General features: G+C 57.6%; 1 protein-coding gene across 7 annotated transcripts in view; it reads left to right on the top strand.

The window, feature by feature from the left end:
- Positions 1 to 24,827, top strand: part of ABR (ABR activator of RhoGEF and GTPase) — a 176,649-nt gene that overhangs the window by 145,203 nt on the left and 6,619 nt on the right. For 5 of the 7 annotated variants that reach the window (XM_032321120.1, XM_032321124.1, XM_032321122.1 and 2 more), the window contains 5 exons: positions 20,334 to 20,393; positions 20,659 to 20,768; positions 21,428 to 21,567; positions 22,630 to 22,764; positions 23,694 to 23,799. In XM_032321120.1, coding sequence (XP_032177011.1) covers positions 20,334 to 20,393; positions 20,659 to 20,768; positions 21,428 to 21,567; positions 22,630 to 22,764; positions 23,694 to 23,799 — 551 coding nt within the window. Of the gene's footprint in view, positions 1 to 7,823; positions 8,302 to 8,982; positions 9,136 to 20,333; positions 20,394 to 20,658; positions 20,769 to 21,427; positions 21,568 to 22,629; positions 22,765 to 23,693; positions 23,800 to 24,827 lie in introns of those variants that run through there. The other 2 variants (XM_032321126.1, XM_032321121.1) reach the window with 2 other exon arrangements.

The following is a 24,827-nucleotide window of genomic DNA, read 5'->3' as shown; positions in this document are numbered from 1 at the left end:
CTGGTACCAGGAGGTGCTGGGTCCCTCCCTGGGTGGGACAACAGAGCGGCATTCACATGGGTCCTTACCACCTTCTCCCAATGTGTCCTTCAGGCCATACTGACCACAGCTGGGCCCCCAGTCCTGGGAATGGCCTGATTTTGACTAGGGGAGGAGTGGGGGCAGCTGGGAGAAAGCCTTGGGGCTGGCTTCTGCCTTTCATTCCTCCACCCCAGACCCGCTGTGCATGACCAGGGGAAGCGTCTGTTTCTAGAGCGTGTGATTCCTACCCCCACTGCCTGCTGTTCCCAGCGCTGGCCCACGTGGGCATCTTCCCTTTGCTGCTGTCCTCACCACCATGCCAACCCAGAGGCATGTGGGGGTGGGGGAGGGTGAGTGCCAGGACTGTGTCTCTTCCTGCCTCAGACACTACTTCCTCCCCAGAGGCCTTGAGACTGGAGCCATGGTCCCCCCCGCCCCCCCCCCCACCACCGCTGGAGTTGCTGTTTGTCCTCCACGAGATAGGTCCAGATGCCTCAGTGACATGATGGGGGGCGGGGAGCCAGAGGCAGGATCCCTTGAGAGGGCCCCCCTGCTGCCCAAATGCTTCCCCACACTTGCACAACCTCCCTCTTCCTGCCCTTGCTCTGCAGCCTGTCTCCCAGGTGTTCCCGATCTGGGGAGGCCGACCCTGCCCCGTGGATTCTGGAGACAAGAAGCATTCAGTAGGAAGCAGCTGGAGGCTCAGGTCTCCCTCGCTCTCTCGCCCCATGTGAGAATGCCTCCTGGAAGGGGAGGCTGGCTGCCCACTCCCTGGCCCCCCGCCCCCAACCACGGGTCAGGAGGGGTGGGTGTCGAGCAGAGATGCAGATCCAGAGAAGACCCTGGGGACTGACTCATTCAGGGCCTGAGAAGACCCAGCTTCTCAACAAACCAAAAGAGGGGTGTGCTTTTCCTGGCTTTGTTGGGGTGGGGGGGCTCCTAGACTCCGGCGGAAGAGCTGGATTTGATCCCAGCTCCACCACCTAATAAGCAAGGTGGCCCCAGGTGACCTCTTTCCTCCCTCCCTGACCCCTGTGAATAGTAAATGAGATTACAGAGGTGACTGTCCCCAGCCTACTGACACTCTCAGTAACCACTAAGCTCCCCGCAGGTGGAGGCTGCGGCTGTCTCCCTAGAAAGCCAAAAAACCGGTCCCTAGGGTGGTCTCACTTTTGATTGTTTTGAAACCTCGGAGAGAAAGAAAGGGCTTAGAGGAACTGCCAGGGCCATCCCTGAGCGAGGGCTGAGGCCGGTATGAATGCTGGGAAGGGCACCTCACGTGGGCTTCGCCGGCCTCCGTCACCACGGGTGCCACAGACCCCACCATGGCCCCTTGCCTCAGCCCAGCGTCTGCCGTGGCTTCGGTGGGTGGGGGGGTGAGTGTGGTGGCACTCGGTAAGGCCCTTGCTCCCAGACACAGCCCACTCGGGCCCTTACAGCCGGAGACTAAGCCATGCTGGCTTCAGGGCCAAGGTGACCCAGAAAACGCCAGCTTTTAGTGACTCGATAAGTGTTATCCCGTTGTAAGGACTCCGAAGGGAACCCACAGCAGCAAAGCCAAGGCCCCCAGTTTTCCCAAAACAGAGAGACAAGTAGAGATAAGACACGAACTTTAGATCCAGGACTCTGACCCGGAAGTTTCCTTAAAAAGCCCCTCATCTCCCCAGCCTCCACATCTCCCCACCCTGAGGGCAAGTGGAGTGCGGGGGGGGGGGGGGGGGTGCAAATGGCTGTGGTCAGGAGAGACAGCAGTTCTCATGAGAACCGTCCCCTGGAAGGAGGCTTGGGGGCTCCAGGTTCTGCCCACACCACTTGGGGATTGCTGGGAGGGAGTCAGCCAGGGGCCTCTGCTTTTTTCTGGTTTTATCTGATGGGGGGGTGCAGGGAGAGTTTAGCAGAAGATTGCATTTGGGAGGAAAGAGAACGTCCTCTTTTAAAAAAAAGAAAAAAAAAATCGTTGATGACTTTTGTCTGGTCCCAGCTCCTGTTTTGACAGGTGTGGAAACTGAGCCCAGAGGTTGAGAGTGACTGCTGAGTCTCCAGGGACCAGGCAGGGCTCTCACCCAGCTTCCCTGGCTCCCAGGAGTGTTCTCCTCTTCACTTGGAGCTCAGAGTTGGGTGGGAAAGGAGTTGGGTAATGACAGAGGAGAAGAAAGGCATGGAGGCTCAGTGGACGCTGACCTCACTTCCAAACCTTCCTGCCTGAGGCTGTTATGTCGTCAGCATGAGGCCTGTTGGGGGGGCCCGGTGGTGCTCTGCTTACACACACATACCATCCTTCCACTGTTCTGGGAGACCCTGGCTGTACACCTCTCTCTCCTGTAAGAAGGAGCAGGCAAGAGGCCAGGGGAGTCTGGGTGTTGGTCTGGCCATAACTTTTATGGGGAAAGAATGGAAGGACAGGGTCGCCTGGGTTGCTCAGTGGGTTAAAGCCTCTGCCTTCGCCTCAAGTCATGATCCCAGGGTCCTGGAATCGAGCCCCGCATCGGGCTCTCTGCTCCGTGGGGAGCCTGCTTCCCCCTCTCCCTCTGCCTGCCTCTCTGCCTGTTTGTGATCTCTGTCAAATAAATAAAATCTTTAAAAAAAAAAAAAAAAAGAATGGAAGGACATGTGGTGGGTGTGCTGTGCTGTGCCCACTCTGTCCCTGGGTGGGTTTTGTTTTAGATAAGCAAGATGTTCCCAAAGACTCAAGTGGAATTTCCAGCCGTTTCCATGACCAATACACCGTGAGAATCACTGTAGCTGGCCAAAGATGGGCCAGCAGGCTTGTCCCGCCGTGGACAAGCTCTGTGGTTATTTCGGCTTCTACAGCCTATCTAGAGCCACCAAGCGCCCTCAAGACACCCGCCCAGGGTAGCCAGGCAGAGTGGAGAATGAGGCTGTGTGAGGAGCCATGTGTGCCTTGTCCTGTGCTGCTGAGCAGCACGGGCCCTGGGATGTGGGAGTACTGTGCCAGACCTGGGGCGGGCCTTGAGGCTGGTGGTCCTGAGCTGAAAAGCCCAGACCCCCATACACAACTGGTCAGTGAGTTGGGCCCAGGCCCCACGGGAGTTTCTGGCCTGGACTGTCTAAAAGAATCCTGATGGCTCTTACCTCTTCGCTGGGGTGGGCGTTAGACTGGGACCCGTTCGAGGTCCTCCCCCACTGGCATGGGGGATGGGTAACTTCTCAGTGAAAAATGAATGAATGAGTCACAACTGAAAAATCAGTCACAACTGAAAAGACAGCATCTAGGCTCCCGCGCTGCCACTGGCTGTTTGGCGACTTTGGAGCAAAGGGTTTCTGTCCCTGAGCCTAATGCAGATCTTAAACATAGCAGATATGGGGGAAAGGATGGATGGATAAATAGAAAAACATAAACAGGTCTCACTTTCTCATCCCCTGGAGATCTCTGCCCTTCCAGTGCAGTTAGGATAAGTCTGGGTTAGGAGGAGGTGAGAACACGCATTAGGCAGGCAGGCACTATGGAGCCAGGAATCTCCTGCCTACGGGGAGTCTCCCATCCTCCTTTCTCGACGCTGCCCTTCAGTGTGCGCCTCCCCCATTCCCCCGCCAGTTTGCACAGCCTGCACAAGGGCTTCGATCTCTCTTGGCCGCCCGGGCCCTGCTGGCCACCTGCCGGTTCTCGGCCTGGACTCCCGTGCTCATCTTTGGGCAGGGACTGCCAGGAGCTTCCTTTCTGCAACCCTCCAGCCTCAGAGCCCACCTTGCCCCCCAGCTCTGCTCTTGTGGGGCCTGCCCCAGCTGCGCTCCTCTGGAGCTTAGAAGGAGCGTTCTTGGCAGACCTCCTGGGTCCTCAGCCTCAGCACAGTCCTAGGCTGCTCTCACGCTCCCAGCGCCTGCACCCAGACTCTCTGGGTAGTCTGCTGGGGCTCCCCTCCCCTCCAACCCTCGCTCCCAGGCTGTGCACTGCGGTGCCTATAGCCTTGGTCCAGCTGGCTGCGCAGAAACCCCCTTTCCTGATTTCGGGTCATTTGGCTAGAGGACGGGGAGAGGGAATCAGTGTTCCAGTCTAGGCTGGGGAGAAGACAAAAGGCATTCCAGTGGGAAAATGGAGGTCACTCCAGAAAGTGGCAGCAGCATCCCAAAGTTCTGAGAAAGAACCTTCCGAGAAAGAACTTTCCTTCTTTCCTCCTCGTGTTCACAGGCTGGAGGATTTGCCTGGAAGCTGTCCCCACCCCCAGCTGTCACCAAGGCAGCACTGGTGGCAGTCCCTGCCTCTCCCGCCCACACATCTCAGGCTGCATATATTCCCCGCTGACCTTTTTTCCTTCAGTGATGCTGCTGCTGATCACTTTAACCTGATTTTGCCTCAGACCCCTGCTGTGGCTGGGTGCCCAGACAGAAGCGGCCTGGGTATATACTCCTCTCTAAGTAGAACCCGGGACCCTGCATCTCCTCAAGGGTGGCCCTTCTCATTCCTCCTGCAGAGAGCCCAGGGGGTTGGGGGTTGGGGTGGCAGGAATGAGGGAGGACAGGACTGTCTACTAGGAATGTTTTTAATTCCAAAGACCGCAACGTCTGTGTCTGTTCACGTGGGCCTTCCCGCCCAGGCTCTGTTTATGCAGACGAGGTGGGGGGGGGGGTGCTTGCATGTCCTTGGAGGCGGGTCCTGCCAGGTGTGGCTCGATGGAAGGGACAGACAGAGGCAGGGGGTGATGCACTCCCTTCCTGGGTGGTCAGGACAGCCCGAACCTGGCCTGTCCAGCAAAGATGTGGAAGGATCCACTGTGGGCTGGGAGGGACCAGAATTCAGACCTTCGCTTTTGAGGAACTGACAGGGGTCTTGCCCAACCCCCACCCCAACGCCCCCTGCAGCCTGCTCCTAGACCATTGATTCCAGGGGGGAGTGAATCAAGCAGAGGGAAAAGAAGGCAAATCTGTGCTGTCCCAGAGAGAGCCCCCAGCCCACAGGGAGGCAGGGAAAGATGAACATCTCAAGGGAAGAGCCTTCCAACTCAGCTACCCATCTGCTGAGGCGCTTATGTCACCATGGAGACAGTTGGCCAGCTTTCACCCAGTCGGAGCTTGCTTTACCCAGACAAGTATTGAGCCTGGGCTTCCTAAGACAGACAAGCACAAGGCTTTGGGAACAGGATCTGTACTGCCCTCCTCCCACACACCCAGTGGGGGTGGGGGGCACACCTTGCAATGCACTCCCCCAATACACCCTGCGGCGTATGATCCAGATAGAAGGGGGAGAACCTTAGAAAGCCAGCACAGGGCCATTTTTGAAGTAGGCCAGCTGGTGGTGCCAAGCACACTGACATGGTCAGCAATTATAATGGCCCCTCACCAGCTAGTTACACAATCAGCCGTTGCACGTTAGCCCGAGGAATGCAGAAAAAAGCCAGGGTGGATGGCCTTTTTCCATAGCTCTCAAGGCCCGTTCCATTTCCTCCTCTTTCAGGAAGCCTTCTGTGGTTCCTCTGGCTAGAAATTTCCTCTCCTTTCTCTCAGCTGTCATAGCACTTTATCTGTGTGTTCTTACGGCTTAAGGCTGGGTTTCTTGAGAGCAAAGATGATGTTTTGTCCATCTGGGTAGGCACATGGCAGGTACGCACTTGCTATGTTCCAAGTGCATGAACGCTTCCTGTTAAGAGGTATTTAAGCCCATGTCTTGCTCTCCTCTTGGGCTGTCAGTTTTATGACAAAGCACAGACTTGGGTTTCGTGTCTGTGATTCCTCAGCCCCCACCCAGGGTCAAACACAGAATCGGACCCTCAGTCAGTGGCTCTTGAATGAAATGAATGAATTGGAGAAGGGAAGGTTGTAGGAGTGAGCCAAGCCTTCCTGGGGAAAGGAGTTTTGTGACAGCCAAGGTGGGGAGGCTGCCTGGCCCCTTATGGGACTGGAGGGTGACCGTCTTCAGAGGTAGCCCCTGGTGCTGGTGCTGGGAGAGGCAGGTGGGGAACTCCGCCTCGGAGTACTGGGCAAAGTGTTATGGGCCAAGTCTGTCTAGCTGCCGTTGGTTTGGGCAACTTCGGCCCAGGTATGAGGAGGCTCTGTGCAGCCTTGGCAGCCCAGGCCTGTCTGCACCGTGTAGAAGCAGGTGTGGAGTGTGGAGCTGGCCCAGCCACCCTGCAGGGACCCCTCCCCACTCAGAACCCAGCAGAGCTCCAGGACCCTACCTCCCCCAGCCAGGCAGGGGCAGCGTGGGACCAGAGCCTGCCATACCAGGATCTCACAGTCGTGCTGTGGGCCAGACTTCGTGGCCTGGCCCGGCATGGCCTTGGGCAGGATGTTGCACTTCTCAGTCTCCTTCATTTCCTCTAATGGAAAATGGGGCTCCTGGGACTTCCTTCATAAGGTGGCGTGAGCATTAAGTTGATCTGTGTGGAGGTTGAGCATGGTACCCGCCGCTCCGTGAGTGCTCCTTAAGGGCAGCTCTTACTATGACCCGGTCTTGTCTATCTTTGCAGTGAAGCTGCCCTTCTTTCAACAGAACACAGGGTGTCTGGGGTTAAGCCCCAAGACCTGCATTTTGGTGGGGATCCAGCAGGAGCATTCCAGGTGCCAAGGGCTGCTTCTGGGCCCTCCTGCCCTGGGGTCACCCAAGGAATGCGCGGACCCGGCACCTTTTCCTGACTCTAAAGAACCAGCCACACTTGAGCGAAGCCAGACGCATGAGCACCCTCAGCTGTGGAAGAGACCTGTCACTCCCTGGCTGTGGTGGCCTGACTTCAGGCCAGAACTTGACCTCCCCAAGCTCAAATCCTCCAAACCCAACAACAGAGACCATAAGCCAATCATCACCAAAGTTGTGAGCCTTAAATGAACTGGATATCTGAAAGCTCTCTGCATGGGACCTGGTTCATGGGTGGTCCTGTGGACATGTTGCTTTCCTTCCTTACTCTGAGCCTAGTGGTGCATCATGTGATGCCCTGGGTGCCTCTGGGGTTTGTTTGGCCTGTCTGGGGTTCAGGCCTTTCTCTTTACCCCAGACCCCAGACTCTAACCGCAAGCTTCACATCTCACTCTGGTTAGACTGTTTTTCCAACTTGAGCTTTAAGAGCAAGGTCTTTCTTCTGAGAAGTCTTCTGAGCCACACCCAGCCCAGACCCAGGGGCTGATTGCCCCTTTGCCACTGGATGTCCTCTGTCCCCAGTGGCACAGGCTGCGTTGGGCTTTTTGGGTGAGGTGCACAGGGCCATGATTAAAAGTGTCTGGGTAAGAGGCACCTCTCACTGTGTATTTGTAACCAGTGTCATTCTTGGCTTTTGGCTTATGTCCTTGGAGATAGCCCATAGTTGCCAGTTCCTTCCTGTCCCCTGAAGCCCAGGAGGCTGCCCTACTGGGGATCTGTTTTATTCTTCACGTTACCAAGAGGAGGTTTGTGAGTGTCGTTCCACACGTGTCTGGTGCTGTCACCAAACTGGCAGTTGAGGAGGGCCTTGGGGCAGAAGGTGGGAGCAGGGGGAGCAGAGCTCCGGGACAGTGCAGGCCCTTTGCCTGGGACAGGGGCGGTTGCCAGAGGGCCAACCACAGTTCCTGTCCCTGCAGACCCCTTCTGGCTTCCTCCCAGGCCTCCCTTACACAGTCCTGGCCCCCACGGAGCAGCCTGGTGGTGAAGGGGTTAACCGAGGATCTCGAAGGGGAAGGGACTGGGTTGTGTTTAGTTGCTTGTCAAACTTTATTTAGGACTTAGGCTGAGGGTCAGTGAGCCCGAAGCCCCAGCCCGCCAAGAGTTAAAAACCCGGAGGTTGGGTTTTTTGGAGGGTTAGCCTCCAGCGTCTTCTTTGAGTCACTTCCTTCGGTGGGGGCGGGTCCCCTGCGCCTTCTCGGGCGGTCCGTGGCGCACGCACTGGGGCGTCCCCGCAAGCAGAGCGGTCACCAGCAGGCGGGAGGAGCGGGCCGCCCCCGGTGCGCTCCTCTGGGAGGCAGTCTCCAGGGAGGGGAGGAGAAAGCGGAGCCTCACACCATGCGCTTCCCTGCCCGGCTCGAGTAACCACAGTACGGGCCGGCTGCGGGGGTGAGCACTTCCCGCTCCCTCGGTCTTCGCGGCGCCCGCCGAGCGCCTCGGCGGCCGGGCTGCCCGCAGCCTCTCCCGCGACCCGGTCCCCGGAGCCGGCGCTGCGGGCCAGGGGGCAGTCCGGGCGGGCCTCTGCTGCCGCCGGCATGACCGACATCCTGCCTCAGCCAGACTGCAGCCTGAAGGCGGTGTGCGAGCCTCTGGAGCGCTGTTGCCTGGATCGGCTGGAGGAGCCGGGGAGCAAGCGGCCCCCCAACACAGGCGCCCGGCTTTGGGGCCGGGTTCGCAGCAAACTGCTCCGCCAAAAGGTGCTAGCGGTGGCGGTTGGGGGGGGGACCCGAGGGCGGGATGGCTGGGTACTGCCGGGGTGCTCTGTTTCCCCCACCCTCCCTTGGAGATCCGTTCCAGCTCCTGCCTGATCATGGAGTCCTAGGATAGAGACGGGGCTATGTGTGGGTCTTCTCCAAGTGACCTTAATTTAATGATTAATGCTGTTGCCACTTCCACCCCTGACCCCTGCTGGTTTCTCTGCATCTGTCCCCAGCTCAGAAAAAGGGGTCGTCTTCTGTGGGAGAGGACTGCCATATTCTGAGTCTATACAGGCTGGAATGTGAGTGGTTAAGCAAGGGTCTCCTGGGTCTCCCCCACCCAGCCCGGACCAGGCCCCCCTTCCTGAACCCAATGGACATAGATGGCTGCCCCTTTACAGGGGGGACACTGGCAGAAGCAGCTCAGCACCACTGGCCATGGAAGACTTCTTTGTGCGGGGTCTTGGGCCTCCTGCTCCCCCAGGGTTGGGGGGAGGTCATGTGGCGGTGGGGGTGCTGCCGAGGTGGGGGGCTGCAACCTCTGAGGGGCTGCCCAGTCGGGGACCACCCAGATGACTGCTGGCCCCATGCCAGTGAGGCACCAGAGTGCCAGGGGTTTCCTGACCCAGCAGGCAGCTCTGCTCGAGCCGAGCCAGGGCAGACCGCCCGGCCCGCCTGCAGCCCCAGACCTTGGTGAGGATGAAAATTGGAGATAGAAGCGGACTGTCCTGCATCTGGGCAGCCTGCCTTGGGTCTGGCTTCGGGCCCTGGCATCGGGTGTCCGCGGAAGAACCAGACCCGGCTCCTAGAACACAGTAAACCCTTAGATAACTGCAGCCTGAACTGGCTGCCCGAGCAAGATGTCGCAGGGGGTCCGTCCCTCAGGGGAGGCTGTGGCTACTCCGTGGGGCTGATGGAGATTTGCATTTGCAAGCCATCCTGGGGCTCCGAGGAGGGGGCAGCCCTCTGGCTAAGTGCTCGGTGCCAACTAGCACCTGCCAGGAGGAAGTGAGCTTGGGCCCGTTGGCTCCTTGTCTCATTTCACCCCCTACCCGTGGGACATACTTGACCTCCCAGAGGTGACATCAGTCCTGGAAAGTGCCAGCAGGGCAGCAACTTGAGCTGTCCTGCTCTGGCCCCTGGGTCACCTTCGGCATCCCCAGGGACCAGGCTTGCCGGGCCCTGCTGGCCTCAGCTGCTACCGGAGCCCCTCTGTGCTGAGGCAGCTGTCTGTGCCCAGCAGCACGGGGCCGGCCCTTCCCTGCACCCCCTCCCCGCCCAGCCCCTGGTGAGGCCAGCAGACACCAGCCCTGGGCTCGTTGTCTATTCCCAAACCTCAAGGCCAGTGAGAAATGGACCCCGCAGTCTCCTGGCCCTCTGCCAGCCAAGCAAAGCCTTTCTAATTTACCTGATCCTTTGGGGAGAGGCCTGGCAAGGAGGGGGGGCAGTCTTTAAACCTCCAGATCCCAGACTTTCTGTTCTTTCCCTGTGCATGTATGACCGGCACCTCCAAGAATTCGCTTCAGAGCCGCGCCTCTGGTGGTCTCTCGCTTCTAGTCTGATGGTGCCCATGGGCAAAGATGGCGGGGGCCGGCCAGGTGCTGGCCTGTGGAGCCGCCCGCCATCCATGCAGCCACAGGGGTGCTCTGGCAGTGGCGTGCTCTGGCAGCTCTTGCTGTGTGACAGAGTATGTCCGCCTCACAGATACAAGGGTCTCTATGCTGGCGCGGTTATGCGTCCCGCTGTGGCCGCCTCACTGTGCTCAGGCTAGCAGGCAAGCAGACGGACTCGTGGGGCTGGGCCCGCTGCCCGCTTCCCTTCTTTCCTCAGCTGCATTAACCTATTTTTTGTCAGTGCCGAGGGCTCTCTGCCAGTCAGGGGGCTGGGACCAGGCAGGAGCTTAGGTGGTGTGGGGGAAGGGTGCTAGGGACCGCCCAGCCTGGCAGGAAGGGTCTCCCGTGAATGGGTGTCAGGACACTTGTGGGCCTCCCACTCCCGTCGCCCTAAAGGGGTGTCTGTGACTCATCGGGGGACCCCATGCTGGGGCAGAAGAAGCTGTTCAGATGGAAGAGTCCTCATATTAACCTGGGGGGTGGGGTCCCTGGCCCCAGGAGTCTGCAGTTGTGGGTCTCAGGGAGCTGTGTTTGGGTTGGTTCTTGTCCCCAAGGAGATTCTGGGGCTGACGCCTCATTCCGGCCTCTGACTTGGCAGTTGGTCTGCTGTGCAAGCATTGAGCAGAGGAGACACGTGGCACTGGGGTTTGCGGGTTCTGCCAGCGCTCTCGGCACTACACATTTCTACTTTCCTTTTCCTTCGTTTTGTATGTTTCAACTTTCTGCTTCAGATCACACTGACGGAGACTAGGCTCGGTGCCTTCTCTTCATGCCTTCCCACCTGCTTCTAGATCCTGAGGTGGCACCTGAGAGGCTGAAGGAGGAGTCCCATCCCCCACTCCCTGAAGTATCCAAAGGTTATAATGGGGTCACTTGTGGGAGCCACAGAGAGGCTGGCAGGAACCCCCACCCACCCACAACGTAAGGCAGAGGCCAAGCCAGAAGCATTTGGGGTGGGGGTGCCTGGAGGTGGGAACTCAGGCTGGATTGGCAGGGTCCAGAGGAGTGGGTGGGAGAGTGGAGGACAGTTGTAGATGACCTTGTCTCTGCTTGAGGGTTTGCCACGTGGGGCTGAGAATTCCCCGCCTCAGAAGAACTTCTGTCCAGATGCTAGAGGCCGGCAAGGTGAATGGAAGTGTTTGTTGCTGAACCACAGAGTTCAAGGATACCTGCTGCTCTGTGACAGGGTCTGCTTTCCTCTGTCTCTGGGGAGAGTCAGAGGTGTTACCTGAGGAAGGACAGGATGGGGTGCCCCCTTTGGGCCACTTGTCTGGGGAACCTTAGGGCTTAGGAGGGTCCCTTTCTTTGCTGTCTCAGTTGCGACCACAGGACAGCTCCTAGCCCCTCCCAGAGCCTGCCACTGAACTTGACCGTTCTTTGTAACAGGTAGCACCGGGTATGCAAACTGTGTACCCAGGTCCACGCAGCCATTCGCTGGCTGTTCGAGGCATTGAGGGTCCGAGGGCTCTAGGCTATCAGATGTAGATTTGTCTTGGGCTCATTAACTTTATTTCATAATCGAGCTCCAGGCATCAAGAAAGATCTTGAAACCTTACACGGTAGACCTGTGTCCTGCCCTGGCTGTTCCCAATCTGCCCTGCCCCTTTCCCCCTGTCCCACCCTTGTCAGGCTAATCTGCTGAGGGGAAGGGACCCCTGTCCCTATCTTAACCATCCATATGCCCACTCGTGTCCCTATAGCCATCCCTCAGCTCTAGGAAAGGGACGGTAGCCCCCCTCCCTTGGGCTGGAGACCCCTGCAGTCCTTCCATTTTCCCTGGACATCTGGGAGAGCCAGGACTATGACCAGGCTGGCTGGAGAGTTGGGGTGGGGCGGGGAGCAGAGCAACCTCCCAGCATTTCCCCAGCCTCGAAGCTTCTCGAAGCTTCTCACAGCACTTGCTCACTCCCTAGAGGGAGAGAACCTTACTCCTGGTGCCACATGGGTGGTCTCCTGACCACTAGTGCCCCTACTTCTCTACTAAGCTGACTCCCAGGAGGCCTGTTCAGTTCCACACAGCAGGAATCCACAACTCTGAGAGTCTGCTAGAGGTCATGGAGCCCCATGCAGACATGGAGCCACCCACATGCACAATTTGAATGCTGTTTTAGATAGGGTCACAGAGCTCAGCTTAGGGACCCCTGCTCTAAGTGCACCTGGCAGGGTACTGTTTCTTTGCACCTGGGGAGGTTGGAAAAGGCATTGGCCCTCTCTGGCATCTCTGTGGTCCACAGGTGGCTTGGCCAGGCAGCCACGCTGGGCTTGGTGCCCCAGCTTTTAGATGGCCCTGGACCAGGGGGAGCTAAGCCTGCCAACCAAGGTGGTTTCTGAAAGGCCAAAGCTGCGAGAGCCCAGTGTTACAGGAGTTTCCAGAAGCAGTGAGGCCCCAGGAGGGCAGACGTTTTGGAAAGAGCCCAGAAACTTCTGCAGGTGCTAGTTTGGGGGAGTTGCCAGACATTGACAAGGGAGCACACGTCTGGAAAGGCCCAGCTCTCTGCTGAGTGGCCTTGCCAGCTGCCCAAGCTGTCAGGAGCCAGTCACCAGGTACTATTTCAGCTTCTTTTTCCCAAGCAGATAGTGTTGGGGACAGGAAGGGTATGTGTGCTCTGCCAGTTCCCTAGCTCTTAGAGGAACACACATTCCCCCACGTCTGGAATTTGCATGCCCATTCCCCGGGAGGAACCAGAGCCAGTGCAGAATCCCAGCAAGCCTTAGATCGAGGCCTCATTGTCCTTTGTCCTTGGGGTGAGCCTAGAGAGATGGGAGGCCACCGTGAGAGCTGCCCTTGGGATTCTCCTGCAGAGAGGCCAGGAGGGCACCATAACGCCGTGGCGATGCCTCAGCCAGGAGCTAGAACCATCACTGTCTGGGACAGTGATCCCTGCCAACGCCGATGCCTCAGATGGGCCCAGCCAGAGCCGTGACAGCCATAGCTCCACACCCCATCACGTGCCTGAAGCCTTCTTCACGCTCTGGCCTCCTCCGTGGGTCACCCCACCCCTTGGGCTTATGCGGCATGGGGTGCTGGAGACTCGGCTGAGCTCGTAGCACTCAAGAGGCCTCTTTTTCCAACCCCAGGTCTGCTGTCTTTACTGGCTCTGTGACCTTGGGCAGATCTCTTCCCCTTTCTAGTTCTCTGGCATCAGGATCACGAAGGAGCTGAACAGGATGATCTCCTAGATCCAGCTCATATGATGATGTTGGCCATGGCTCAAGATTCCTGTTCCTAAGCCTTAAACTCTCAACACACTGGCGAAGTCTGGGTGGGAGAGGTCACAGGGTGGCGCCTGGGCCCAGGCCAGCCATTCCCTGGACATGGGAGAGGAGAGGTGAGCGGGAACGTGGGGCTTCTTGACCCCCGTCCCGAAGGAGCCTTGGTGGGAAGGCATTGTTCTCTCCATCCCCCACATCCCGTTTCATCCATTTGGTCCCTGAATATTGACGGGCACCTTCCCTGAATATCCTGGGCACCCCAGAGGCAGAAGGCAGAGAGCCCTTAATCTCATGGAACTTTCTGTCCGCAGGAGTCAGGCAAGCAAAAAGATCATTTCAGGCTAGACAAGTGCTGGGAAGAACATAAACTTGGGTAATGGGCTAGAGAGTAATGGGGAGGGAGAGGACTTGCTGGAAGAGGGAATTTTGAACTAAGACTTAAATGGTAAGAAGGATTCTGGGAGCGCCTGGGTGGCCCCAGTCGGTTGTACATCCACCTCTTGGTTTCGGCTTGGCTCGTGATCTCAAGGTGGTCAGATCGAGCCCTGTGTTGGGCTCCTTGCTCAGCACACGGTCTGCTTCAAAATATCTCTCTCTCTCCCAACCCCTTCTCCCTCCTTCTGCCCCTCTGCACCCCTGCTGCACCTTCTCTCCTCTCAAATAAATACATTAATTAATTTAAAAAAAAAGATTCTGGAAAGATCCAAGACAGTACATTCCAGGCAGAGGAACTGGCAAGGTGAAAACCCTGCGGCTGGTGGGGTGGGCGCGGCATCTTCAGAAGCAGACAGAGGCCACGGGACAGCGGAGAAGGGCACCCTATATGGAGCAGGCGGGGGCCAGCTGGGGCGAGACGTTCAGCTTCTAATGGAAGTGCGGCGGGCAGGACGCCACGGGGAAGCTTGACCTGGGTTTTAGTGATGCTGCCAGTTTTACTGACGCTGCTGGGTTTGGAGCCCTGGCTGAGGACCAGACTCATTCTCAGCCCATGCCGTGAGGCGCTGTTACCATCTACTCCATTTCACATGTGGAAACTGAGGCTCAGAGAGTGACCCAGAGTGACAGCCTGCAGTCTGCCCTGCCAGGATGGAGGGTCAGAGCCCCGTGGGGGCCTGGGGCTGTTCCTCAGCTTCCTGGTTGTCTAGGTGCTCCTGGAGCCCGTTGGGGTTGGGGTGGGGTGCCCCGCATGGGGAGCCTTCCTGCCCAGACTACCCAGCCGAGCACGCTGTTAGAGAAATGAGCGCTTACTTCCGGTGCTGTCTAGTGAGTGCAGGGCGAGGGCTGGAGCCCACCGGGAGGCCCCCCCAGAGCGGGCATGGGTAGTGGCCTCGCCAGCGCCGCTCATTCTCAAGAACAGGCTCTGTGCCCAGACTGCGTTCCTGGCCTGGGCAGGGAGGATGAGGTCAGCTTCAGAGGAGGACTTGCACAATGCTCATCGAAGTACTCTCAAGGCCAAAGGGAGGTGGTGGAGCCCACCGTGCTCCCCAGGCCGGCCTCCCACTCCCGACTTTGGAGGCAAGGCTGCTCTGGCCTTCCTCTGGGCTGCTTTGGGCCCAGCCAGAGTGACCCTCCCTTCTTTGCCCTGGTGCCCCCAACATGGCCCTGAGCTGAGGCTTGGCAGCTTCCTGGCCGTTTGTGTGAGGCCTGGTTCTGGGGCGAAGTTGTCCAGGCTGCGTGGAACAGAGAAGGCAGTGGGGTGCCAGCCAGTCCCAAGGAAGACAGGGTCCCGGGGCTCTGGGAGGGATGCGCCCGGCTTTGGGACTGAGGACTAAAAGTCCCAAGGACTAAAAGTGTGGCAGGCACAGGGCAGACTGGGGCTCTGGAATGCTGAGCGAGTCCTAGGGAAGGCAGGTCACAGTGGGTGCTGTGAGGCTAACCTGACTTCAATAAAAGCCTCATTCAGAGCGGCTAAACCCTTTCCATATGTGGGCCTCTGAGAACTTCAAAGTCCGGGGGAGTGGGGGTTGGAGGAGGGGAGACAGGATCCCGGTGTTTTGCCTACAGAGTCAGCATAAGCCCCTCGTGCCGCTGCCCTGGGAGAGGGCACTTGACCCTACAGGGTGAGGACTAGAGGGGCCAAGCTTGCTTAGCCTAGTCGTGGGGGAGCCAGCCTCTGGGAAAATGGCCTGTCCGTGGTCTCCCCTGGCCGGGCTGCTGAGCTGAAAGCCCAGCGTGGGCCCTGGCATCCCCCTCCCACCCCACCCTCCCTCTCTAGGAGTTTCTCTCTGAGCAGCCACGTTGACAGAATCCTCCCGTACCCTTCCCAAGAGGGAGGAGAAGCAGGCCTTGGCAGCTCCCTAGTCCCCCTGTTGCCAGCCCTCCCATGCCTCTCACGCCTGTGGTCTGTCCCAATGACAGACTGGGTTTGGTGTCTCAAGGGGACCTAGCCCAGAGTATATGGACATACTCGGGGAAGGGCAGGAAAAAGCCAGCCCAGTACCGCCACCTGGGCCACTGGCCTGGGAGCCCCGGGAAATGTACCCCCATCAGACAGGACACCTGGCTCAGGGCCTGGTCTCCCCAGCCCCACACTCAGCCTCTGGCAGGCACCCCTAAACACGGCCAGCCATCTCTGCCTTCCCTTCAGCACCCCGTTCACCTCTGAGGGCGACAGCTCTAGCACACTGGATTTCTTGCCCTCGTTGTTAAGCACTTTGTTTTTATTAACCCTAGAAACTACTCTGGCTTTGAGAGAAGTCCATGCCACCTCCCCGGTCAGGCCCAGGATGCCAGGTCCCGGATTCAGGAAGCCAGGCCCACAGGGATGGGAGGTCAGGGGTCATTGGGCTCCTTGGGGCCTCAGGCCTGCACTGGGGAAATGACAGAGTGAGGTTCTGAGGGAAGGGGCCCAGTGCCAAGAGGCTTTTGAGGGAGGGAGGGGAAGTGGAGGCCTGGGAGCCCCGGTGTTACGTCCTAAAGTAACGCACTGCGGCCTGGTTTGTGCTTCCCTGACCACTGGGACCGTAGCTGCCCATAAACGGGGCGGTGCCACCACTGGCCCCCGTGAACGGGTGTGGGCAGGGCAGTGGCAAAAATCACCAGAAGGCTTTCAGGCAATCTTTGTGGCTGCAGGAGTACAAGGCAGAGGGAAGGCTGTGGCTCTACCCTCAGAAGGACCCAGGTTTGACCAGGGACTGTGTCATCTACCCCGGGGAGCGAGAATGGGGACCCCAGACTCACCGGTGCCTCAGAAACCCCAGGCACCCGGAGGTGGCTACGAACAGCCCTCGAGCCGGGGGGAAGGAGATGCGCTGGTGACAAATGGGCTGGGAGGAAGGACGTAGGCCTAAGGACCCCTCAGGACTTTCCTGAAGGAACGAGGTGCCCCCACAGGCCTGCGAGGCCACTGGGCTTTCCTGTCCTCGACACGATGCGGGGGAAGCGCTCTGAGAGCCTGCATCTCCATCTCCTTCTGTGGCCTCAGGATTTTGTTGCGGACACTGGGCAGTTCTTTTGTGGACATCAGTCCCTGGGGTCAGCTGTGTCTCCTTGGCACACGTGCAGGGCTGAACGTGCAGCCATGACCTGACCGAGTCTAAAAGCAAAGGTAGAGAGAACATAAGTGAGCCGCTCCTGGCGGCAGGCATTGTGTGCGGACCACCTAGAACTTCCTCTAGGATGCCCTATGGCTCCTTTCTGTCTCCTGCCCATGCCCCACCTTGAGGAAGACCCAGCTGTGTGTGTCTTACCTGTGGGGTGAAGGAGGGGCCTCCTGGGGGTCTCCCCCAGCCTGGCCCTTCGCAGCCCCATCTGTCTGCCTCCCTTGCCCGATCTGGCCTGGCCTCAGTACCCACTGCCCAGGGCCGGGGTTGGCACCTATCTGCTGGGACTCAGAGGTCAGCGGTCAGGTGCTCTATCCACTGACATCCTGGGGGCTGGCCCTTCCGCCCCCGGCACTAATCTAATCAGGAAATAGCAGAGTCCACATTTCCCAGGGGTTATAAATAGCCACAGCCGCTCAGGCAGCATCATTTCTCTGGAAAATGTGCCATGTCCCTCTCCACTCCTCGCCCTCCCTTCTCTGTATTTAAGTGACGTCCTGAAAATAGCCTTGGTTTCTGGAGGCTGCCGGTCTGCTGGGAGGCAGATCTTCACAGCCTGGGCACGAGGGGCTAGGCAGGCCTCCCTCAAGCACCCACTAGGGGGTTCTGGGAGACAGCAGTTGCAGGGACTCACAGTAAAACACGGAAGTGCCACCTTCCTCAGCCCTGGCCTCAGACTGATGGGAGGGTGCCAGTCGGCTGCAGAGGGACGGCGTCTCAGCACGGCAGGAAGCGTCTCACCTCCTAGATAGTGGCATTGGGCAAGTTCCTTAGTCTCGTTAAGCCTCAGTGTTCTCATCTGTAAATGGGAGTGTGAAAAGGCTAGACCTCACAGCCTTGTTACCATGTACTTTGTTACCATGATTGAGATAGCCTGTGTGAAAGGTTTGTCTTCATGCGGACTCCTCGGAAATGCTCAGAATACATTAATTCTGGGACTCTGAGGTGGTATGGATGCCCTAGGGAGGAAGCTGAAGTTCAGGGAAGTTTAAGTGACTTGCCCAGATTCACACAGTTGAGTGGAAGAGCGGACATTTGGACCTACATAGGCCTGAGTCTCAATCCTTGCCTTTCCCCCACTTGGCTGTGCCCAGACACCACTCCAGGACCTGGGGAGGGACCCCTGGCTTAGGCCATGGTGGCTACTAGGAGGCACCAGGTCTCGGGAGGGGGATTAGGTGAAGGGGTGCCTAAGGGATGGTCCGTGCCACAGACCTGGTGAGGTTTTGGGACAGAAAAAGTTTCGGGAGAGGGACATTTCAGGGGCTTCCTTTGGGACCCTTGGGACACTTGGCCTTAAGGCTTCTGGATTAGTGAGCCTGGACCATAGCCAGGCTGGTGAGTCCCATGTGCTTCCCTTGTGTGCAGAGGAGGTGCTGGGGCAGAGTGGGGCACATGGGGTTACTGGGTCCCGTCCACACTGCTCTCCCTCCGTGTCCTCCTCAATTGCACCCTTCGTCCAGTGGAGGGGCGGGGGGAGCAACTCCTGAAGGCTGGGCCTAGGCCAAATGCAGACCCCAGGGCCCAACCCACCCTGGGCTGACCAGACCCTGCTCCTCCGTGCTGTGGGCCTGCTGGAACAGTGGTGTTCACACTGTGGTGCACGTGCTCTGGGCGGCATGAGGGTTGGCAGGGTTGGGAAGCCACAGAAGCTTCCCAGGGAGTACATGGGCAGGGAGTTTCCAGAGAATCAGTCTGCAGACTCCCAACTCCCATAGGTGCCACTGGCTGCAAGCGATGTGCCTGGGAAGGGCTTTCTGCCTTCAGATCCCTTCCTCTGCGGGGGAGACCAAGGCTCTCAGTGGAACATGGCCCAGGGTGCCAGTGCCTCCTGCTTGCCGACAGTAGGGCCTCTTGAAATGTGGGTGTGGGTGTGGAGAAGGTAGAAGACGCTGATGGCCAAGTTCCAAATCCGTTCATGAGTCAGGTGCTTTCCAGTTCTTTGCTTTCCACAAAACTGATGGACATTGTCAGCTGACAGATCATTTAAAATAAATTTTGCTGGGGGTGCCTGGGTGGCTTAGTCTGTTAAGCATCTGCGTTTGGCTTAGGTCATGATCCCAGGGTCCTAGGATTGAGCCCTGCATCGGGCTCCCTTCTCAGTGGGGAGCCAGCTTCTCCCTCTGACTGCCGCTCCCCCGATTGTGTGTGCTCTCTCTCTCTCAGCCAGATAAATAAATAAAGTCTTTTTAAGGAATAATAAAAATAAATAAATTTTGCTAATCGGTATTTATTCAATTTAAGGCAAACGAGAAGGAAAGAGTTTCGAGAATCCTGTAACATTGCTATAATAAAACAGCCCCATCTAGTTAACTTATAGGAACAAGATGTTTCTCCCTCTACAGGTTTAAAAGCAAAACCAGGGGCACCTGCCTGGCTCAGGTGATGGAGCCTGTGATTGGGGTCATGAGTTTGAGCCCCACATTGGGTGTAGAGATTTCTAAGAAAATAACCAACTTAAAAAAAAAAAAAACAGCAACACACAAGCATAGTGAGGCTGCACCCAGTTCTACCCTAGCAAAAAAAAAAATACACGAATTAAAACAAAAAAATGGGGGCGCCTGGGTGGCTCAGTGGGTTAAGCCGCTGCTTTCGGCTCGGGTCATGATCTCAGGGTCCTGGGATCGAGTCCCACATCGGGCTCTCTGCTCAGCAGGGAGCCTGCTTCCTCCTCTCTCTCTCTGCTGGCCTCTCTGCCTACTTGTGATCTCTCTCTGTCAAATAAATAAATAAAATCTTAAAAAAAAAAAATGTTCTGTCCACCTCGTGAAGAGACATAAGTCCTCCAAAGTGGTACCTTGCTACTGAATATTTATTAATACTTATTTTTAACCTGCTGGTTAGTGTTTTTATTGCGTGCTGTCAGTCGCTGTAGTAACTCAAACATGTCTTGAATATTTGGAGCCTTGTGGTCTCAGGAAGTGTTTCATTGCCATTTGTACAGATTTTTTTTTATAAGGTTTTGTTGTTTTTTTTTTTTTAATCTGTTTGGGAGGATAGGCAGATTCTTTAATTTCTTTTTTGTTGAGATTTTATTTATGTATTTGTCAGAGAGAGAGCGTGCACACAAAAGCAGGGGGAGAGGCAGGTAGAGAAAGCAGTAAACTCCCACTAAGCAAGGAGCCCGGCGCCCACCCTGCGATCATGACCTAAGCCGTAGGCAGATGCTTAACCAACACAGCCACCCAGGCGCCCCGGTACAGATATTTTTGTTGAAGCAAAATCTAATAGGGTGATGAATAAAACCCTTAAGATAGAAAAATACAAACTAGGACAAAATTCTTTGGGAGAAAAAAAAAACAATGCAGGGTGTCTGCAAGGGAAAGGAGAGCTTGTATGTTCCTCATGAATGATGGTGGGTAGCAGATCGCTGTGGTAATTGGATCCCACTGAATACATTGAAAAGAATGATGTCACAGTTTTATTTTAAGATGTAAATATTTACATTATCCTGGAAGCTATAGCCTTTGCAGCTCTTTAAACTTGCCTTGGAAATATTCAGACGTCGAGTCGCAAATGTGCTGGGCGGTACATAATTTTTCAAAATCGCTGTGTGGGTGCGCAAGGAAAAACAGTCCGAGGAGCAGAGTCCGGCCCCGTCCCCTGTGAGGGACGCCTCCTCTGCTTTCCCCATCTCACGTTGTCTTTCTTCCTTTCTCTGCAGTTGGATCCCCAGACTGTGGAGACCAAGAACTGGCACACAGATGTGATTGAGATGAACGGGGTGAGCTGGGGAGACAGGAAATGTCCGCACAGTGGGCGGGCCCCCGGCTGCTGTCCTTGGGGGTGCTGTCTTGCCCCCTGTCCCCTCAACCCAGACCCTCTCCCGTCCCCTGTGCCCGCACCCTTCCCACTCCCACCCTGTAGGTGTTGCCCTGGGTGGGAGAGGCAGCAGTGGTTGGCCGCGCTGGGGAGGGGACCCATGTTTCGGAGGCCCTCCTCAGGCGCTCATACCCTGGGGGATTTGTGCCTGCCTCACCCCCAACCAGATCAAAGTGGAATTCTCCATGAAGTTCACCAGCCGGGATATGAGCCTGAAGAGGACCCCATCAAAAAAGCAGACTGGTGTCTTTGGCGTGAAGATCAGCGTAGTGACTAAGTAGGTCCCCCTGGGGCACATGAGTGGTGGCATTAGCACCTGGGGTCCCTCCCTGGACCCCTAGCGAGTCACCCTACCCCCTGGCTCTGTAGTCAGGGATGGCCAGTTTGGAGGCCCAAAGTGGCCCGCAGACGTAGGCCTCCATCTCACACATGCTTCAGAAGTCAGCAAGCCAGCATTAAACACCAGAAGATGACCTGTGAGCATCCCGGGCCGTCAGCTTCTTGTGGTCAGTGAGATGCTCTGGTGACATAGGCACACATTGAGGTTTGGCCACGACCAGCGGGAATCCAGGAGGGGCTACCCCTCCACTCCCCACCGCCCCCTCCAGGGCCTGGGCCTCCAGGACGTCAGCCACCTCCCTCAGGGGTCTACAGCTCAGCCCCACATAGCATTTGAAGCTGAGATCTGCCTTCTAAGGAACATTCTCATCTCAGCATCTTTGCACTTGTCTCCCAAACCACCTCCTGCCTTTGTCCCTTGCCACACTGCAACAGGCCGGCCTTGGGCTGCTTGGGTAGGGTGGGGTGGCATGGCCTCTTAGTCCTCTCTGCAGCCCCAACCCTGATACCAGAAGCCTGGGTGTGCAGGGGAAGTGGGGGCTTGGGGTAGTCAGGGAGGGAGGACTTCCGCCCCCCCTCACAGCCCCTCCCCACCAGGCGGGAGCGCTCCAAGGTACCCTACATCGTGCGGCAGTGTGTGGAGGAGGTGGAGAAGCGGGGCATCGAGGAGGTCGGCATCTACCGGATATCAGGGGTGGCCACCGACATCCAGGCACTGAAGGCCGCCTTTGATGCCAGTAAGTGTGGGAGGCCCGGGCATTGGTGGGGAGAGGGCACTCTTAGGGGCCCAGCAGGCTGCTCTGGGAGCCCAGGAGCACCAGAGGCCTTTCTCCACAGAGAGGCCCCAAGTCACCTATGGTGGAAGAGCCTTGTTCTGTGAACCACAGTCCCATGTGGTGTGTGGTGGGCCCTCTCTTAGTCTGATGCTGGGACTCTGCCTGTGTGTGCTCATGTAAACACCCCCTCCCCACTCTTTATCCACTGTTGCAGATGAGGAATGGAGGAGGCTCAGAAAGGGCAAGCCACTTGCTCAGCATTGCCCAGCTTGTAGGTTTTGAGCCTTCTTTCAACTCAGATCTTTCTTATTCCAGTGTTTCTGGCTTTCTTGCTAGCTCTGTGGTACCTAAGGGACTGGAAGGAAACAGAAGGGCTTTGAACCCAGGCTGGCTGGCTCAGGCTCCCCTCTGCTGTCTCCAGAGCCCTGAACAAGGGCCCTTTGGGAGGAGCACCGCTGTCTCCCTCCGTAAATTCCTCCGTGGTGGGGGCTGCCCTCTCTGGTTTTTCTTCCCCCCCATCATGCGAGTTTGTGCTGTGATAGCCAGGAAGCCTGAATTGGGCAGGCAGGGCTGATTCCAAGGGAGCCAAGGGAGGGGCCTGCGTTCAGAAGCCTGGGGTGAGAGGTTGGGGATGTGCCAACATACGGATCCTCTGTGCAACCTGGAAACTGAGGCTTTGTTGGAGCATGATTTTTCATGTAAAAAGTGTGCAGGGCCTTCCAGAGAGAGGCTTAGCGGTGGGGAGGTTCCAGAGAGGGTGTCTGCCATGTGGTGTGAGGACTCTGGATGGAGAACGGGGCTCCCCTGCCCCAGTGGGGCTGAGTCACACACCACCTGTGGGCACCGTACCTACTTCCTGCCTTTCCTGGCAAGACCAGGGCAGAGATGGAGTGGGTGGGGGCTTCCCCAGCTGTGTGGTGTGGAATGGAGCAGGGCCCACCACCCCGCCCCTGCCTAGCTGAGGACTGCATGGAAGAGGGGGGCTTGGATGGGTGCACTCCCGATTGTCCACATCCTCTGCAGATAACAAGGACATCCTGCTGATGCTGAGTGACATGGACATCAATGCCATTGCCGGCACCCTGAAGCTCTACTTCCGGGAGCTGCCTGAACCCCTCCTCACAGACAGACTCTACCCAGCCTTCATGGAGGGCATCGGTGAGGCTTTGGGGCACCGAGGGCCCGGCTGAGCCGGGCCTTCCTGACAGCAAAGAGTGGGAGACCTGTGGCTCTCCTTGCTTGTGCATCTGCCCAGTGCTCTGGGGCAGCATGGCTGAGTGGCCCAGAGAGAGGGGTGTGACCCACTGGGGCCTGAGGCAGAGCCTGGACCCTCTCTTGCCTGCCTCTCTCCCCTCTTGTCCCCGTGGCTACCCTCTGTGCTTCCTCCCCAAATACTGACCTCCTTGCTTGGAAAGCCAAGCAGCCAGGGAAATGTGCCCTGAGGTAGGTGGCCAGGGCCAGCGTCCCGAGCCAAAGACAAGCCTGGCTGGAGTGTACCGGAGCTGGCCAGAACCCAGCCTTCCAGAGGAGCAGTCTCTCGCTCCCACTGATGCCCTGGGCAGAGATGAAGCTGAAGGCCTCGGCCAGCGGGGCGCCTGGGCACCTCCTTCCTGCCTCTCCCTTTTCTCCCTGCTGCCTCCTCCAGGGGCAGGTCAGGGCTTCAGCCACCACAGGAAGTGAGGAACCCCGTGGACGGCTGTTCATTGCCTGTTCTAGCATCAGAGGCAGTTGAAAGAGGAAACGTTCAAAGCAGTGTTCTCACTGCCTTAAACTTAACCTCCTAGACCAGGGACAGGCTATGACCAGAGCTGCGAAGGCACGTGCGGGAGGGGTAGGAGGGCACTCAATCCCCGCCAGCGTGCTTCCTGACTGAGCTTTGGATGGGGGCTTCCACAGGAACCAGCTGTTCATAGCCCACCCTTGGGAAGATACCAGGCCCTTCCTTCCCTACAGGGTCTGCTCCCCTCACCCCTGCAACCTGGGCTCTCCCTCAGGGTCCCACGGCCTCCAGACCCTGGTGGGGCACTGGCTCAGGCCTCCCCACCCAGGAGCCAAGCCTCAGCCTTTCTCCACTCCCCCCTCCACAGCCCTGTCGGACCCTGCTGCCAAGGAAAACTGCATGATGCACTTACTCCGCACCCTGCCCGACCCCAACCTCATCACCTTCCTCTTCCTGTTGGAACACTTGAAAAGGTAACAACTCAGGCTGGCGGGGGTGGTGGGCAGGGAGCCCAGGGCAGGCCCCTCCTTGCTGGGGAGGCCACTTTTGTGGGGGGAATCCACCTCCTTGGCTCTGAAGCTCTTAGGTGCTGGCTTCTGCTGGGTCACCCACCACAGGCTGAGAGTTTGCTTTTCAAACTCTTGCCTCCAAATTCTTGTTTTGAGAAATATCGGGGTCCTAATAGCAACCCACCATATCGGCAGGGCCAGAGCCAAGGACTGTCGATGGCTTTTGCAGTCCGTGGTCATTCAGTCTACTTCCCAGTTGTAAAGGGAAGGCTGTAAGCAGCAGTGTGCTTGCCGTTCTGTTTTGTTACACACAGTCATGTGTCCTGGGTTGTAACAGGAAGTGTGTTCGTCATCGGTCATGGTCAAAAGTTTGCAACCTCCACCTCATCTAACAGGGAAACTGAGCCCTGGCACAGGAGGAGTTTGATTGGGGTTGGCAACAGCTCTGTCCTCAGAAGGCACATGTCCCCAGTCCTAAGCTAAGTTCCCTCCCACCTTCTCCCCCACCCCTTCTGTCATGGGGTCCAACCAAGAGCTGCTCAAGCCGATGCCTGCAGCCAAGCTCAGAACTGAAACCAGTCCTTTCAGGGTCCTCGTCACTCGCTTTTGAGCCCCAGTACCGGTCCGGGTGTAAATGGGGAGGAAAACTTTCCTGGTGTCCCTTCAATCCACTTGCCACCCAGGAGCCCCAATTTGGGGGCCACGTGGTGGGCCCGCTCCTCCCAGAGCCAGGTTCTCACCGTCAGGCCCGGGCTCCTGGCTGTGGCTCAGCCAGGCCAGCTCTGGAGGGCCAGTGGAGACCTGGAAATGCCTGGGGCTGCTGTCTTGTTTTTCCCATCATGAGATTTTTTCCCTCTGGTTTGGCCAGAACTGAAGTCCCAACCGGTTCCCATAGTTTGGCGAGCACTGTGGGGAGGACACACAGAGGAGGAGTGGGAGGGGAAAATTCATTAGGTTTTCCACCCTGGGAACTGGGCACAGTCTGTTCCCAC

The sequence above is a fragment of the Mustela erminea genome, chromosome 18, assembly GCF_009829155.1.
Source record: "Mustela erminea isolate mMusErm1 chromosome 18, mMusErm1.Pri, whole genome shotgun sequence".
NCBI classification, from domain to species: Eukaryota; Metazoa; Chordata; class Mammalia; order Carnivora; family Mustelidae; genus Mustela; species Mustela erminea.
The sequence above is the reverse complement of the archived record's forward strand: the minus strand, read 5'-3'. Positions and strand labels throughout refer to the sequence as shown.